This window comes from Enoplosus armatus, chromosome 1 (genome assembly GCF_043641665.1).
Source record: "Enoplosus armatus isolate fEnoArm2 chromosome 1, fEnoArm2.hap1, whole genome shotgun sequence".
NCBI classification, from domain to species: Eukaryota; Metazoa; Chordata; class Actinopteri; order Centrarchiformes; family Enoplosidae; genus Enoplosus; species Enoplosus armatus.
Window position 1 is genome coordinate 30,571,837 of NC_092180.1, and position 16,306 is coordinate 30,588,142.

A 16,306-nucleotide genomic window follows, 5' to 3' on the forward strand; every position below is an offset into this window, starting at 1 on the left:
GCCCTATTCCACAGTCAAGGCTACAGTTTTGACCTCGCCATTAAACTCCCTTAAATTCCCCACTTATATAATGTCAAAGAGGATGCCGCTCTCTGTCTGCAGTCTTATAGGTCTGACTGAGATTGACGGCGGAAAAGTTCAGAGTTCACCCACCCCCCCCCCCGTCCCCTGGCAGAGCTATAAACAGACCAGTGGAGGTTGTAGGGGTTCTTCGACTCCCCCCCCCTCCTCCTCTCCTCCTAACCTCTCTCTCTCTCTCTCTCTCTCTCTCTCTCTCTCTCTCTCTCCCCCCGACAGTAAGATGATCCTGTTTCAATTAGGCTCCAGTGGCACACAAAAGAGCCGGAGCGTTGGGCAATCAGTGCCACCTCTGACCGCCAGACGCACTCGCGCCTCATTTTTCTTTAGGATAAGACTAAGAAAAGGTCCTGTTTGGTTGAAAATGATAAAAAAAAAAAAAAAAATCGGTGCAAAATCCCACCGACAGGAACGTGCTTTCGGTCAGTAGCAGCAAATATGTGATAAATTAGAACAGAAACGGAAAACATAAATAACTTGGTTAAGCGTCTTTGATCCCCTCTCACCCACCCGCACTGAAAACACAAGCCCTCCTACACAAAAGAAAAAAAAAATACAAAACTGTAGTTAAAGATAAATTAATAAAATAAAAAAATGTACATAGCAAAAGAGCAAATACGACACACTTGCATAAAGCTTGGAGTGAAAGTGCATCATGGTTTGGAGCCCAACCCCCCCCCCCCTCCTCCTTCTCCATGTTGAGGTGACGTCTATTTATGAGGCCACTAGATTCTTGGCAAGAAATGTGTCACCGTCATGGCGGGTGACACTCGGTTTCCTCGTTTTGTTTTGCCGTTCTTACTCAGGCCGATGTACATCCTCGGGTAGGCCGCCGACTCGTAGGCGTTGTAGTTGTTGGCGAGGAGCTTCTCTCTGAACTTGCACTCGTTGTTGTAGTGCAACTGGGGGAGAGGAAACAGGGAGATAGAGGGATTATCGGAACACGCCGATTGTTGGAAGGCAGAGACAAAACAAAGATTTCTTTTCTTTTTTTTTTTTGCAGTCTGTATTGTTCGCCGTGATTACTATCAAACAATCGCTTTATTTTCTGAGTGCGGGGCTATTGTACAGGAGCTGTTTCAGTCAGACACACAACAAAAAAACTGAGATTGTGAAATGATGAATGATGTGAGTGAGGCGGGACGCAGGGCACCGGGCTCCGATTGTGCCACTTTCTCTCACTGAGCGGAAATAATAGCTTGGTGAGCTGGGAATCACGCAGCCCTTTCCAAATGGACGTAGTCGCTAACTCCTCTTTGGCTGCTGCTTTATGCATCGATTCTTTTAAGAACCAGGAAGTCCGCTTGCGATGTCCACACATGGGCGCTCAAAGGCGGATTGGGTTGCACCCGTTGTTAAAGTCTTTGACGAGCTGGTCTCAAACCAGCGAGCGACTGAACGGAGTTTCACCATTAAAACTTAAAAGACGTCAAATGCGCGTCAGTTGCAGCAGCATCGCAAGCTGTGACATAATATCCAGATCCAATGGACTTGACTGCTGGTCCTTTCATACCACAGGCGACATGACGGCTCCCCAACAGTGAAGCCAAAATGTCTCCATCGCCCCCCCCCCCCCCCCGGTGGCTGGCTGCAGTAATAGGTCATAAGCCCCGCCCTCCCTCCGTGTTAAAGGATGGGCCGAACTAAAAAAAACAAAATCACGTCAAATCCATTTTTCCCAAAGATGGTTTCTGTCATTTTAGGTAGTTCTTATCATGATTGACAGCTGGGATCGACTGCGGTGTGCTCAGGATTGGGGTCGGGCGGGTTTACGGGCGGGGCCTCGATAGCGTGGCTCCGCTCGCCGATCACCACTGCGCCGACTCGGGCCCCGAATGACGTCACAAGCGCAAGACGGCAGGGGCGAGTTTGGCTTCACAGAGTTAACGTTAGTGGGAAATGACGCCAGTGCAGTTCTGATTATGCTAGAATGTGTATCACCCCCCCCCCCTCCTCCCTCGCCCGGGGATCAATAAAGCAGTCCTGATTCTGATTCTTATTCTAAGCGTCACCATTTCAGTCTGACATTGTTAACACAATTTGTCGTTTGAGGTATCTCGCGTTATCCCGCTTCACATCATCATTAAAGCAGCATCATTGCTCTATGATAGCGAGTATGAGTTCATTACTCGTTAATCTAGTAAACGTTTATGTTTTAATGACAATAACAATCATTTTTGTTCCAGTGATTCAAGCTTGGTCCAATGGGCGTGACTTTCCCTGGCATTAATACTCATGACTCCACGGTGATGCTGACTGCAGTATTGAGAAATGCAGATATGTAGTATCACAGATTGATGCCTGGCAGTGTGGGGAAGACTTTGAAACACCATTTATACATTGGACAGCTTACAGACTTTCTAACTTCTCTCGGGGGGGGGGGGGGGGGGGGGGGGTTCAGGAGGACTCTATCACTGTTTTTGCAGCATCTGAAAACTGAGCTGGACACCCCAGTTGTAACAAAAGGTTCAACAAAATCTACAGAGGCAACAGCTGCAGCTCTGTCTTTGTCTTCATCAAACCAGTGTGTGTGTGTGTGTGTGTGTGTGTGTGTGTGTGTGTGTGTGAGAGAGACAGACGGACAGTCAGACACGCGTGTTGGTACACTCACAGATCCGTACAGCTTTCCTCGCCGGTTCATGGCCACAAAGAGTCCGCTGCGAACACCCAGCAGGGTCACCACTCCCCTCTCCACCGGAGAGATCTGCAGAAGACCTTCAGGAGAAACAGACCACACACACACACACACACACACACACACTGAAACACACCGGTCTGATGGAGAGACACTGACATGACATGTATGTCTGCAAATGCTGATTTCACAGGTGATGTGTGTGTGTGTGTGTGTGTGTGTGTGTGTGTGTGATGCCACAAAAAAAGACCAATACCCCCCCCCCCCCCCCCTCTCTGAGGTATGGCTGCTATCACGTGCCGAGCGGCGTCTTGTCAGTCAGAAATGCAGAGATGATGTTTGAAGGTTTACTGAAGGCTGCAGGATCTCCCCAGGCCTTGGTGAGACAGGCCGGCCCCGGCGGTCCCGTTGTTCCTGCTCTCGTTCTGAAATGCTGCTCGGGGGCTTGGATTCCTCACACAGATGTGTGTGTGTCTGTAATGTATCTCCCTGCATTTTTTTTTTTAATGCCTTGTCTGAAAATAGTACAGAAGGCAGCACCACAAAAAACAACAAAAAAAGAACAACAAAAGCACGCTGTGAGCTCCCCTGTCACCGGAGCGCAGTCCGCACCCGCCAGGGTGACGGGGATTACGCCTGACATGTCGGGGAAATGCGCGCTTGTTACTCCTCGTGTCTGCAAATGCGAGGCGGTGTGTGACTTTGTCTGGGGGGGGGGGGGGGGGGGGGGGGGTCCGCCGTGCGCCGTGTCCTAACTTTAGGGTGCCGGCTGGCCGCTGGCCTGGATCACAAGCGGGCTCCGGTTACACGGTGTGCGCCCGGCGGCACTGCGGAAAGGGCTCCAGATGTTGGTTGGGCACCGACGCGCGGATCGATATCCGCCGTGACAGCGCGGGCAAAGGGAGTGAAAAAGTACAGGTCGGGTGGGGGGGGGGGGGGGGTCAGGTGTCCAGCAGGTGGCGGGACGTGTTGTGTCGGGGACCGAAAAGACGCTCAAAATAAAAGTTGTTGTGAAAGTCCGTCTCTGGCGGTGACCGCGCTCCAGCTGGTAACGCGGCGCGGGCCCCTCCAATAAACGCGTCAAAGGTGTGGAAATAAGCGGGCAGCTGCTTCTGTCGAATTTCATAAAGAACGGAGACAACTTACTGTGGTGGTTTTCGTTGTGGACTCCCGTTATTCTGCCGTCCGGTAACACCTGCATGTGGAAGCCGATCCCCACGTTGCAATAGAGGCGCCGCAGCCTTTTAATGCCCAGGAGGTAGTCGCTGTCCCGGCCGATCTCCTCCCGCTTCTCCCCCGGGATCCGCGCCAGGGACCGCGAGTAGAGGGCCTCCCAGCGGTCCGCCGTCCCGTTCAGGCCGGGGGGCATCCCGCCAGTCCGGTCACCAGGCCCAGGACCAGGACGGTCCGCAGGGCCGCCAGAGAGCCCATCCCGGGTCTGGCTCTGAAAGCAGCCTCCCGGCGTTTGCCTTTCCAGTGACGCGGCAACAAAAAGGAGGCGCAGCGGCGCGGCAGCGAGGAGCGTGAGGAGGCTGCGCTCATTCCCAGACCGACAGGCGCACTGGCTTCAGCGCCCGAGCGACATTGATCTGCAGGGACGCTGCGCAGCCATGCCTCTATATTTATACCTGCAGACACATTACATCACTGCGCCGCGCTGGGAAGAAACCTCCAAAGTACATTTTCACATTCTTGGAGCTGCGGGTGGTGGTGGTGGTGGAGGAGGTGGTGGTGGGGGGGGCTTTATTGAAATGAAATAATAGCTGCGTTATCTGAGAGCAGAGTCGGGAGTTTGTAGAAAATAAATGAATAATAAAAAAAAAAACCCTTCTTTTGTGTGAGGCTTTCATTATCAGCGGCAGAATATCATAATTGATGTATGGGAGGATGTCAAATAGGAAACGGCCGAGTTAACAGACCGTGGTGTCGAGACAGGAGACAGTTCTATAAATGAACAATAACAGGAAAAAACACAGCTCCCGATTCAACCGAATGAAAAAGAAAGAAAGGGGAGAGAAAAAAAAAGAGAAAGAAAAGCGCTAACTTAAGACTGGTAAGAGGGGAAACCGCGTCCCGGGGACCCTTATACAAAACAATGGTAAGACTAAATAGAGGAGTCCGCAGCGTTGATAAGTATGCTGTCAGACTTTATCACAGTAACCCGCCGTTACAGCTGGCAACTGTCGTGCGTGTGTGTGCGTGTGTGTGCGTGTGCGTGTGTTTGTAATGGAACAAATAAACCTCCTCGCATGGCATGTGGAAACAGACTTTGGTGATTGTTTCAAGGAAACACGTCCCTGAGAGGTGGAGGGGGGGGTGGGGTTGGGGGGGCTGACCTGTTTCTCAGGTCAGCGTCATGGCAGCGCGTCTTTGATGTGTGCCATCCCTGACGGTCCATCCAGCTTTCGACGTCCGCTGAAACAGAACCGAACGTAACGTACAGACGTGAGCGTTTCGTCGCTGCTGTGATCTACGTGGGGCACTAACATTTACCCCCCCCCCCCCTCTCCGCCGAGCGTCCCTTTATTCGTCTTTATGTCGGGGGTCCTGAGGGTCTTCCCTCTCCGTCAGCGCAGAGAGACACGGTACCTTTGATCTCCGGGGGTGGCTCGGGTCCTGCTCCTCATTTGACCACGCATGAAACGTTTTCTCACGTTCACATTCGGCTGATCCTCAATGCGCGACAACTTCGCGTCTTTGTGGCCCCGTGAATGCAGCCAGATCTTAAAGACAATCCTGTGGTGTTGAGGCCCCCCCCCCCGTTGATGACTACCGAGCCCGAGCAATGGCCTGACATACCCAGCTAACCAACAGGGGGACCCAGTCTGGTGGACCAAAGGTCCTTTTGGGATGCATGGATCAAAAGAATAGCAAAAGAACAGTCCATCAAACCTCCAGGATGGCTGACATACCAGCTAACCCAGCTGTAAGGGCCGTTATATAAAACCCACTGACCTCCAGGACAAGTCATGGACCACTAGACCTCCAGGACAAGTCATGGACCATTAGACCTCCAGGACAACTTAAAGACTACTGGACCTCCAGGACAACTTAAAGACCACTAGACCTCCAGGACAACTTATTGACCACTAGACCTCCAGGACAACTTAAAGACTACTGGACCTCCAGGACAACATATTGACCATTGGACCTCCAGGACCTCAAGGGCTGACGGACAGCTGGACTTTCAGGACTTCTGAGCTCCAGTTTAGCTGTATGGCTACTGGAGCGTATCACATCCAGGAAACAGGATGGCCGACACACCATCAAACGTTCAGGAAAACGGTCAGATCCGGCGCCACCAGTATGTTGGATGACTGAAAATCCATCGGGCCTCCGGAACAGAACAAACTGATGATCCATCCTGAATCTCTGAGGCAGAGGACCACTGAGCCTTCTGGGTAGCCGGTGGACCCCTGGATTTATGGGAGCCAGGTGGGCTGGTTGTTGACCACAGGATCTCCAGAACGGCCTGCGCAGGCCAAGCCAGACCGCCCCCCCCCCGCAAACGAAGACCCGAGGGAACGCCCGAGCCGTGTAAACCACCGCGTCGCTGTCCGTGGTTCTGTAATCTTTCTATTATCGCTTTAAAATAAAAACGAGGCTGAGATGTTTCTCTGCGGTCATGAGATCTGTCGGCTATGCGCGGCTTTATTTTTTTGTTTACGTTGTACTGAAGCCATTGTGGTTTTAGGTTGCATGTATGCTATGAATTATGCTGAGGGAAAGAGGTTTTGGATTTCACTGGGTGACAGCTGCAATTCGGAGCTTAAAATGTCCCGACATTCAACGCAAGCATTCGCTCGCTCACTCGTTTATTCGTCATTTCCAAAAGACGAGGCTTTTGAATTGGCCTTTGGCCTAATAGCACCTTCAGACCACGGCAAATTCCTTGTAATGTATGTTACTTGGCAATAAACAGTTTCTGATTCTGATTCTGATTCTGGTCAGACAGCACCGCAACTGATTGCAACTGTGGCCGACAGCAGCCTCTCCCTTTGTCTTTGTGTGAGTGAGCTGATCTTCTGAAAGTTGTGTCATCATCGGGGCAGATTTCAGTCCATTATTTTTTTCCCTTATTCCATTTTTTTTTCATTTATTGCGCTGCAGTAATAATCAGCTGCTACTGAAACACGTGTGTGTGTGTGTGTGTGTGTGTGTGGTGTGAAAGGTGTCCTACCTGTTAGTGAGTGTGTGTATATCCAGTGTCGTGTTCTATGTATCCGAACGGGAGGGAGGGGCCGCGACGTTTCCTCTGATGTTGTTGGCACAGCACAGTTGGATGCTGGCCAGGTGGACAGCTGCCACGGAAACTGCTGCTGCGAGACTGGATTCGCTAAGTGACTTGTACGGGTCAATTTATCCACGTTATGTAATCTGGTGCTTACTGGCTGTGGGCCGCCTGCAGAGGGCACTGAGCAGCTCTGACGAGCCGAGACGGCCGACATAGTACGCACATCACACATGTCAGTGGGCCACTGGTGTCTGGAAGGACAGGACAGGACAGGCGGCTATCTGCCTCTAGGGGTCACTATTTACAAGTGAACGCTGTGGCACTGCAGTCACCACAGTGGAGTTTCACCTCTGCGTGCCTCCCTCAGGTCACCATCAGGTTTTGACCGTGTGTGTACTTTTGTATAGTCATGTCACCATGATGATGATCATAGCATGACAAACTTTTAAAAAAATAAAAAAATAAATAAATACCACTTTCTGAAAAGGCACCATTTTTAAAGGGTTTATAAGTTGGAAACCATAACTTAATGAATGGTTTATAACTTTACGAGTGCTTTATAGGTCATTTAACGTCTGTTTATGTCAATTAGATTGTGAATCCTTTGGTTAGTGTTTGTCTTTGGTAAATGTGCGGTTTTTAACATGAATTTAAAAATGAATAAATGCTTGATGAGCTGTTAATGAACAGATAAATAGAAGTCCAGATCCTCCGTCGTCAGAAGATAACTGGTCACACGGTCCCGTCAGTCAACCTGGCAACCCAAAATGTGTTCTTATTACCGGTTTATAACTTTATTTTGTCTTTATTAGTTACAACTTGTAAACCTTTATTTCATTTTATTTCTTTTTACCAGAAAACACAGACTTCCTAAGGGACACCTAGGAGGACAAATAACAATCCTCTGTGTTCGGGCTCAGAATGGTTGAGCTTTTAATTATGAATGAATGAGCGCTCTCTGAGGAATCCTCATCCCTGCACCCCGTCAGCCCGGCGGATGTCGCAGATGAGTGTCATTTTTTTTTGGTCGCCCGGCCGATGAATCTCCTCCTCCAGCGGGACGTCACGAGGAGGAAGAGGTCCAAGAGGACACATGTTGCAGGCAGGGAGAAGGGACCACAAAAGACCCAAACCAAACTCTGAAGTCCCACATTCCTGTTGAGTAATATTAGAGTTCGGCATTCATAACAATCCCATAGCAAGGTGTTACACTTTGTATGACACAGTTTCTGCTTTCAGGAGGGAACTGCCCCTTGTTTATCGACTCTGCGGCTTTTGGTCGGTGTTTCAAAAAAAAAAAAAAAAAAAAAGCCCAAAAGTCTCAGGCGGCATCGCTTCCCAGGCCCCCCTTGGGAGGAGCTATTGTCTGGGCCAGGAAGCCTCCCCAGCCCGCAGGTATAGAATGACAAGGCTTTATATGCGGCTACCTATAGACGGGGAGTGAGGCAAGGAGAAAACCTGAACATCAAAAAAGGGGGTCCGAGTGCTGTGCTCGTGGTGAAGTTTGCATCGGCGGTCGTCCTGGTAGTCGCAGCAACAGGTGCAGCGCTCTAACACATGAGCTGCGGCGGGGAGAGAGGGGGATCACGTAGAGGCAGAGAGCTCTAAATGCAAGCTGTAATGAACCTAGTGCGACAGCCACACACGTCAGGCTGTTCTCCGTTTAATCCTCGATGCGAATATCTACGCTGGATGTACCACAGGAGTCACTATTAGCCTACACTAACAGGTTTGACCCTTTACAGCGTGCCGGCCGCTGTTGTTTTACAGTTAAATTCAATGTAAATCTGGTGGACGGGTTAAAAAAACAACAACAAAAAAAAAACGTGTATAGGATTAAGGGAAAAAATGGAGGGGCACATTGGGTCTGTGTTGTTAAGTCTTTGTTCAAAAACAAAATGTCCTATTGTGTGTTTCAGGCGGCGCTGCCTTCAAAGAGCTGTGGCTCCAAAGAACAGCGGAAACAAAAAACCCCCGAAACTGAGACCTCATCAACTCCAAAATGTTTTTTTTACAAATGTGACCTTAATTTAACTCTTAAAAAGAAACTGTTTCACACCGAGAGCGTGAAGTTCCTCGAATGGCACTTTTGAACGTTACGTTTTGTGTGATCTGACTCCTTTTTGCTCGTCACAGGTTTCTTACTTGGGTTGGTGTGCGTGTTCAGCGTTTCAGCCTCAGTTTTCTGTCAGAACGACACCGCAATTAGGAAATTGCGGTGTCGTTCTGACAGAAAACCGGTTCAGCTTTCCCACCGTGCTGTATCCAGCTGCATTCACCTCTCCACTAAGCCACACAACAACCAAAAAACAACAACAACAACCCTTCTTTTAAAGAGAAATGACAAAGAAAAGTTGGAACAAATCAGTCAGTCAGTACCATCGTGTTTTATGTTGGAACCAGGTGGAGAGAAGAGAAAACAAACATCGGTAAAACAGTCTTATCAATAACTTACAACACAGGCACCAAAATAAATATTCATATCATTAGTTCAATATACAAAGTACATCTTTCAGTTTACAGACAGTAGACTATCACATTGTAAGAGTGTCACAATGAAACACAGCGGACCCCCCCCCCCCCCCCCCCCCGCCGTCTCTCTCGCTTGAGTGTCCCTTTGCTTCTGAATGTGAATCGGACAAAAAAAAAAAAAAGAAAGAAGAAAAGAAAAAAGTGCTTTGCTGTGTAAAAGTCCTCCCTTCAACATCCGCCATCGTCTGTCAGCACTTAGCGAAATGTTGACTTTTGTCGGTCCAGCGTTTGACGTATGAAAAGCCGTGAAGCCGCTGTACATGCATAGTGCACACCGTATTTACAACAACAGGACCACTTTCGCAAGGCGTTCTGACCCGTGTGAAGTCGCTGGCGTACAAAAGTCGATCTGTTTTACACTTTTTTTACAAAGTAAGATGGCCGTTCTCTACTTTATTCATGCATTTGTTTACAAGACGGTAGCATTTTCGAAGAAGTCAGGTGTCAGTAAATAGAAGATTATACAGCTGCGTGTGAGAGTCCAAGTCTCCTGATGTGCTATATGCCCCCCCCCCCCCCCCAAGCACTTGGGCCGGACCTTCGTGTTTCTTTCTCCTTCTCCGGAACAAAAGCTTCCGCTAATCCAGAAGGGCAGCGTCCACCGCAATCCACATCTTCCATTGCAATCAAGCTACAGCATGTGCTGAGATCAGGCGGGGGGGGGGGTCTGTGTTTGGATGAGTCATAGGGTCAAGGGGTCAGCGGCACCCCCGCCCACCTCCACCCCAAAAGTCTGCTCAGTCATCTGGCTGTCGGCCCCGGCCTTTCCTGGCGCGGTGCTGGCGTCTCCGGCGGTCGCTGCGGCCGCTGCGGTGATGCGCGTGGTGGTGCGCGCTCTGACTGTCCCTCAGCCGCCTCACCATCTCATGGTCCTTGTTGCCCAGCACCCGAGGGAGGAACAGTGAGGCTTTGTCCGTGCTTCTGGTTTTAAAGCCTCGCCGCGGCCGGCCTTTGCCGTTAATGGAAACATACCACTGGCGCTTGGCGCTGGCTCGCCGCTTGCTGCCGCCGCCGCCGCCGCCTCCGCCCCCTGGTGGCAGCGGCTGCTCAGTGGAGTGGTGGCGGGACGCGTAGGTGTTGTACCCCAACTCGTGGATCCGCTCCACGAACTCACACTCTCTGTTGAACACTTCCTGGGGGGATGAGAAGGAAGGAAACAGTGAGCCACGTTTGTCAGGCAGCCGCCATATGCTTTTGATTCACGGGGGCGACCTCTCGGAGGCACCGCGAGTGTTCCCATTCCGCTCAAGACCCGCATTGGGCTCCCACCAACAACAACAACAACAACAACAACCGACTGCTACCGCTATCAGACACCAGATCAGCCATAAAAATCACAGTTTTTAACACCGGATAAACGGCGGGCAAACATTACAGCACGAAACCTGATCTTTCTGCCTTGGCATGTGTGTGTGTGTGTGTGTGTGTGGGGGGGGCCTTTAACCTGCCCTGCATGCGCTTGAAAGGGAAGGAAGACACGCCGGACGGCGAGGTGAAATCTGCAGGCCTGCACTCACCGAGGCGTACAGCCGGCCTTTATCGTTCATGGCCAGGTACCTGGCCGAGAAAAGCCCCTTTATGGCCACGACGCCCACATCCACCGCTGTGATTTCCATGATGCCTGCAGGACAGAGGAACAGTTAGATACGCGTAACAACAGCAAGTTACAGAAGGATTTTTACTCTCATTCAAATTCTTCACAAGATGTGGGGGAAATCTGGGCGGGGGGGAGGTGGAAATCAAACATAAAACAGAACAAACGCACCTTTGTCACGCTTTAAAGCGAAATGCATTCATTTCCGGTTGCATTTGCACACCTCGGCCCCGCCCCATTCAGGGTGTTTATTGGCTCTTTTTTTTTAATCAGTGCTTGATTAGTCAATGGCCTATTCAGCCCCTCAGAGAGCCTCTAATGGCCGCTGATTAGATAAACACATCCGTTAGGACAGCGCCTTTGTCCCGCCTGGATGGTAATACTTTGGGGCTGATACTTCTAATAGAGATTAACCCGCGTGTCGCAGCTTTGCCATGACGTGATTTCACACACACACACACACACACACACGCTTACTTCACTGCCAGAGAAACTATGATGGATTAATCATATCAGAGTGTTCTGAAGGCAGACGGACACAAACAGATAAACAGCACCATGAACAAATATATTCTATTATTATTATTATTATTATTATTATATATTTATAATATTCTATATAAGCACGTGTTTACTTTACCCTGAAGCGAAACTCCGTGTGTTTAATATCATTCCACCAATCTGGATGATTAAAAAAAACTTTTTTCATTTGAAAAAAGAATATATATATATATATATATATATATGAAATAAAATAAAATAGATCACATTGTATGTGTCCGTGCTGGTTTTTCGCTGTGCGTAAAATACTCACTGAACGGGTCGTTTTCCTCCAGAGATCCATCTATCTTCCCATTGGGATGGATTTGTAAGTGGTATTTAGTAGCGCAGTAGAGTTTTCTGCGCCTCGGCGCTCCTCCGAGGTGTTCATACACTCCTCCGCGGCCCCCGGCGTCCCTCCGCTGCCGGGGGTCGCAAGCCTGGCCTGGGGCGCAGCGGCGGGCCAGGGAGCAAACAGGATCCAACAGGCTCAGCAACACCAGCAGAGGTATCATCAGCATTGTGGCATGGTCGTGGAGCGACGATTGTGGCGAAAAAACAGAGGACTCCTTGCCCGGTTCTCGGGGTCCCATTAAAGTGCCGGGGCCCCAACGCTCGAGAGCTCCAGCCTTGCGCACATCCGAGTCCGAGAGGCGCCACTGACAGCACAGCCGAGGTGGGATCCGCTCCTCGCCGCTCCTCGCTGCTGCTGCTGCTGGGAATCCCTCCTGCAGGTCTGACTGAGAGCCTCAGCTCAGACTGAGCGCAGATATAAAAGACGGTTGTGGCGACAATAGGCTGAACTCCGACCAATTGATACAAAGGAAAGGGGGGAGGCAAAAGGTATCAGCCCTGTGTGAAGTGAGAGACTGCGGCGTGGATAAAATTACACAGTGGCTGAGTGCGGAACAGCTCTCCCCCTCTGAACTCCTCTTCTGAAATATCCTGAAAGAGCAACTAGACTTCCCAAATTATACAGACTGCGGCAACAGGTGAGGAGTTCCTGATAAATCATGAACCGACCTCAAACTTTCAAAAAAAAGAACTTAACAGACTGCAACTTTTTCAATTGTATTCATTGTACAATGAATTCGCCCCTCATTTCTGTCATCCTGGATACTTTCATTTGGCCACTTGGACACAACTTTATCTTCCAAATGTCTGATGTTTAAGAAGCATTGGAAGTAACAAATCTGTTAAGCACTTTGACCTTTGGGGTGGTCCGCAACTACCTGAAGCATAAATACATTCATCCCAGTTCAACAGGTGCCAAGAGCACACGGTGAACCCACCAACGACAGGCCGAGGTCAACATCAAGCTTCTGCAATTTGTAATTTGCCTCGAATCAGAGGCTCCAGAGTTCCACAGAGTTCTTCCAGAGGTGGCGACGACCCAAGCCTTGTCCTTCTCTCAGCATTTAAAAAGTTCGCCGCCGTCTTTGTTCCCAAGTATTTATACGCTCCTTCCTTCTCCTGACCTGCAAGTATTACCCACTTATGCTTAAGTGTTGTCCCCGTTGAAGTTAGATTAAGGGGGGGAAAAAAAAGACAAATGAGTGGCCTGTCACGGGGCTCTCTCTCCATGTGCTCCTCACGCCACGGAACCTCTCCCCCCGGTGCATTATTCTTTATCCTTCACCCGAGCCATGGATTGTCCCAGACTTTTCCTTCCCTAATGCCCCTGCTCTGGCGAGGCAGCAGCCGGTGGGCGGAAGAGCAGCAGGCTAAATGACTACTGCCTAAATTGCTTCCATCTTGGTCGCATTATGGTTTGCATTCTGGTAATTAGCACCATCATCTACAAATCTCTCTGCCCTTTGGCGCTGCTCCACTGCTGCTATGAAGGCCTCTGCTGAGAATCCCCCAGAGAGTCAACGGTTAATTTGTCTTCCCCTCCCATACATCACCCAGCTTAGCTGCCTCTGCCACTTTATTTACCCCGATGATCAGAACAAAAAAGGGCAGTTCTTTTAATTACAAATGTGCGCACGTCGGGCCTCCGAGACAACTCGCAAGTCAGACAGCACACCAAAACATCAGCCGGGGCCGTGTGTATCGGAGGTTGTTCTGGTGGCCGTTTCTAAGTGAGATGCTCTTGATGTGGTTAAATGCTGGAAGAGGGTGGAACCTCTGATGTGGTGTGCTGTTTCTCCCAGAAACTATTTTAATTACGCTCCCCTCCACACCGCCCACAAGGCATCCCAGCAATAAGCATGGCAAACGCTCTCAATTTGTGATGCACATGCACACACACACACACAAACAAAGATCTTCCTCTACACGTTAGGATAAGCGTGTTGTTGTTTTTTAATTTCGAAGGTTAAAACGCCAGTTATGGAACGGTGCTAAATCCAGGTTTTAGGCCTCATTCAGATCTTGTATCCAGATGCATATGGGCAGGATTGCAGGGTTAGGGTTAGCACTCCATGCGCAACTCCAGCGGTCTAAACTGTATATTTTCGGCAGCGGGATGCATCTTCAAAGGTATTTTCATGATCTCACAGATGTCTACTTCCTGCTGGGAATGATAAAATGTTTGCCCGGGCTGAGACCGGCGTTTAAATGCGACATTATCACAGACCGCGCTGCTCTGCTCGCGTTCTTGTCCCACAGACATTTTGGATTTGAATGTCGGTTTCAGCCCGGGCAAACAATTTTTATATTTCCAGGCAAACAGAGGACATCTGTGGGGTCATGGAAACACCTTAGGAGATGTTTCCCCTAAGGTATGGGCGAGGTCTTCATGGGTCTAAAATGCTGGACCCAACCTGAAATGTATCCGTGTAAAATGCACCCAAACCCAACATGCCTAAATTCACTTTCAAAAAAGAAAATGTAGCAGTGGCGGAGGACCTTGTACCGAACAGACCTGAGGATTCAGAGAGAGAACACCAAAATGATCATAGTCAGATCAGAATTTCTGATTCTGATTCTGAAAGCCATTTAACATAAATCTTTAACATAGTCCACCGAGGACAGAGCCATGTGATCAGAGCTCATACTGAGCGTGCTCGGATCTATTTGGATCCACTCGGATATTAAACATATTGACACACGGACCTGAGGCCTGTGGCAGCGAACCGAAACCCTTCCCAGTTGGACCCAGTCAGGCTGGGGGTCCCGGGTTGGGTCTTGATTGAGAGTTCATCTTGAGCGATCATTTGGATTGGATTTCGAGACTTCCACCGCAGCTAAACAGAAAAAAAAAAAAATACACATTTGTGTCCAGCCATAGGGTGACAGAAGAAGGTTGTAAGCAGCTGTTTGATGCCTCAGCTCGGGTACAGACTTCAGAACCTTGTCCGAGTTGTTTGGCAGAGGCAAATCAACTGTGTTTGGGGGCTTTGTCCTGCTATCTACACAATACAAAGTTGACTAATTGGTCCTTGAATGTGGCCGGGGAGCCATTCCAGTTCACATTACACTGCACACTTGCATTCCTGACCGCCTCCCAATGTGGCTGGAGTGATCAGATCCCAGCACGTTCTCAATGCATTTTGGACGCATTCACACCTGTGTTCAGAAGAAACAAGACAATGGGCAATGCTTTTTTACTTCAAGAGAAGAGCTCGGGCCATTTCTCAATTATTTACCCAACTGAAATATTTCCGACCCTTCCTTTTGCCGTCATTCCACTTGACGAATGAGTCCAAACCCAGCCATGTGAAGTGCTTTGACACAAAACCCAAAAGCATACATTTTAACTTTCCCTTTTTTCCTCTCCTCCAGCCATGAATGAAAGCAAGAATTTCAGGGCTCCTTTTTTAATTGACCTCCCCAAAAATTCTCCCCCCACCACCACCACCCCAAAAACCCTCTTGGCACAAAAGGGTTTCTTTTCTGCAATAATACAAAGGTTATTAGCCAGGTCCTTTTCTTGGCCCCCCCTTTTAGTGGAGGAAAAAGGAGGTACCAGTAATCCAGAGCAAATCAAAATGACCTTTGAACCCTTTCTGCTGTACTTTTTCTCATGGGCAGATTTCTTTGGTGAGGCGGTGATCAGAGGGCTGAACCCGGCCGCTGCCTCTCGTCTCCTGACAAATCGCTGCTGAGCCTCTTTTGTCCCCATGACTTTGATCTCACCTGCTTGTCAGGCGCTTCAGAAAGAAGTCTTGTACAGTTCCAGCACACAGCAAACAAATTGGCAACTATTTTATTCAGCCTCCCTCTTTCTCCCTCTCTTTTCTTTCTGCTCAGCCCAGTTCAGTCTTCAATATTGGCATGTTGGTTTGGTTAATGGTGTTTCTCCCAAAGCTCCCAAATGCGACTGAAAGGCACAGTTTAGAAAAAAATTCAGTTGGATAATGTCATTAAAAAATCATTCTCACTTTTCTTGAATGACCTCTGGTATAAAAAGAGGCTCACGGGCAGATGATCATAGGAAGAAAATGTATAAGGTAGAACTTTGGATGACTTTGAAAGGTTAGATTTCAGCTTTTTGTGGATGAGCAAAGAGGGACTTGTCTATGTGGCCAGCACTACTTTGTCAATGACAGTTTCTAATGTACAGCGAAGTAAAAGGAACACAAAGTCAAGTAGAAAGTGAAGGAAGGCACAATTGGAAAGTCACAAAATCTTATGTACCAGCAATATGTTCCCTGTCAACGTATTTCATGTTTTCATACAATGTCCTCTGCAGGCCACGAAAGCTTAATGAACATGTTTACGTTTTACTCAAAGCACTTGGTTAAGG

At 49.1% G+C, this 16,306-nt stretch overlaps 2 protein-coding genes across 2 annotated transcripts; both read right to left on the reverse strand.

Annotated features, from left to right (window-relative positions):
• Positions 1-803: 803 nt before the first annotated feature.
• fgf4 (fibroblast growth factor 4) lies at positions 804-4,144 on the reverse strand. Its single transcript, XM_070906737.1, is given in 4 exon segments — positions 804-980; positions 2,690-2,793; positions 3,860-4,054; positions 4,057-4,144. Coding segments are annotated over 4 exon segments (564 nt in total).
• A 6,072-nt stretch (positions 4,145-10,216) lies between these two features.
• On the reverse strand, positions 10,217-12,134 carry fgf3 (fibroblast growth factor 3). Its single transcript, XM_070909548.1, has 3 exons — positions 11,888-12,134; positions 10,997-11,100; positions 10,217-10,612 (listed from the first exon to the last, which is right to left on the reverse strand). Exons 1-3 carry the CDS (start codon positions 12,132-12,134, stop codon positions 10,217-10,219), a joined length of 747 nt encoding a protein of 248 aa, XP_070765649.1.
• Between the last annotated feature and the right edge of the window lie 4,172 nt (positions 12,135-16,306).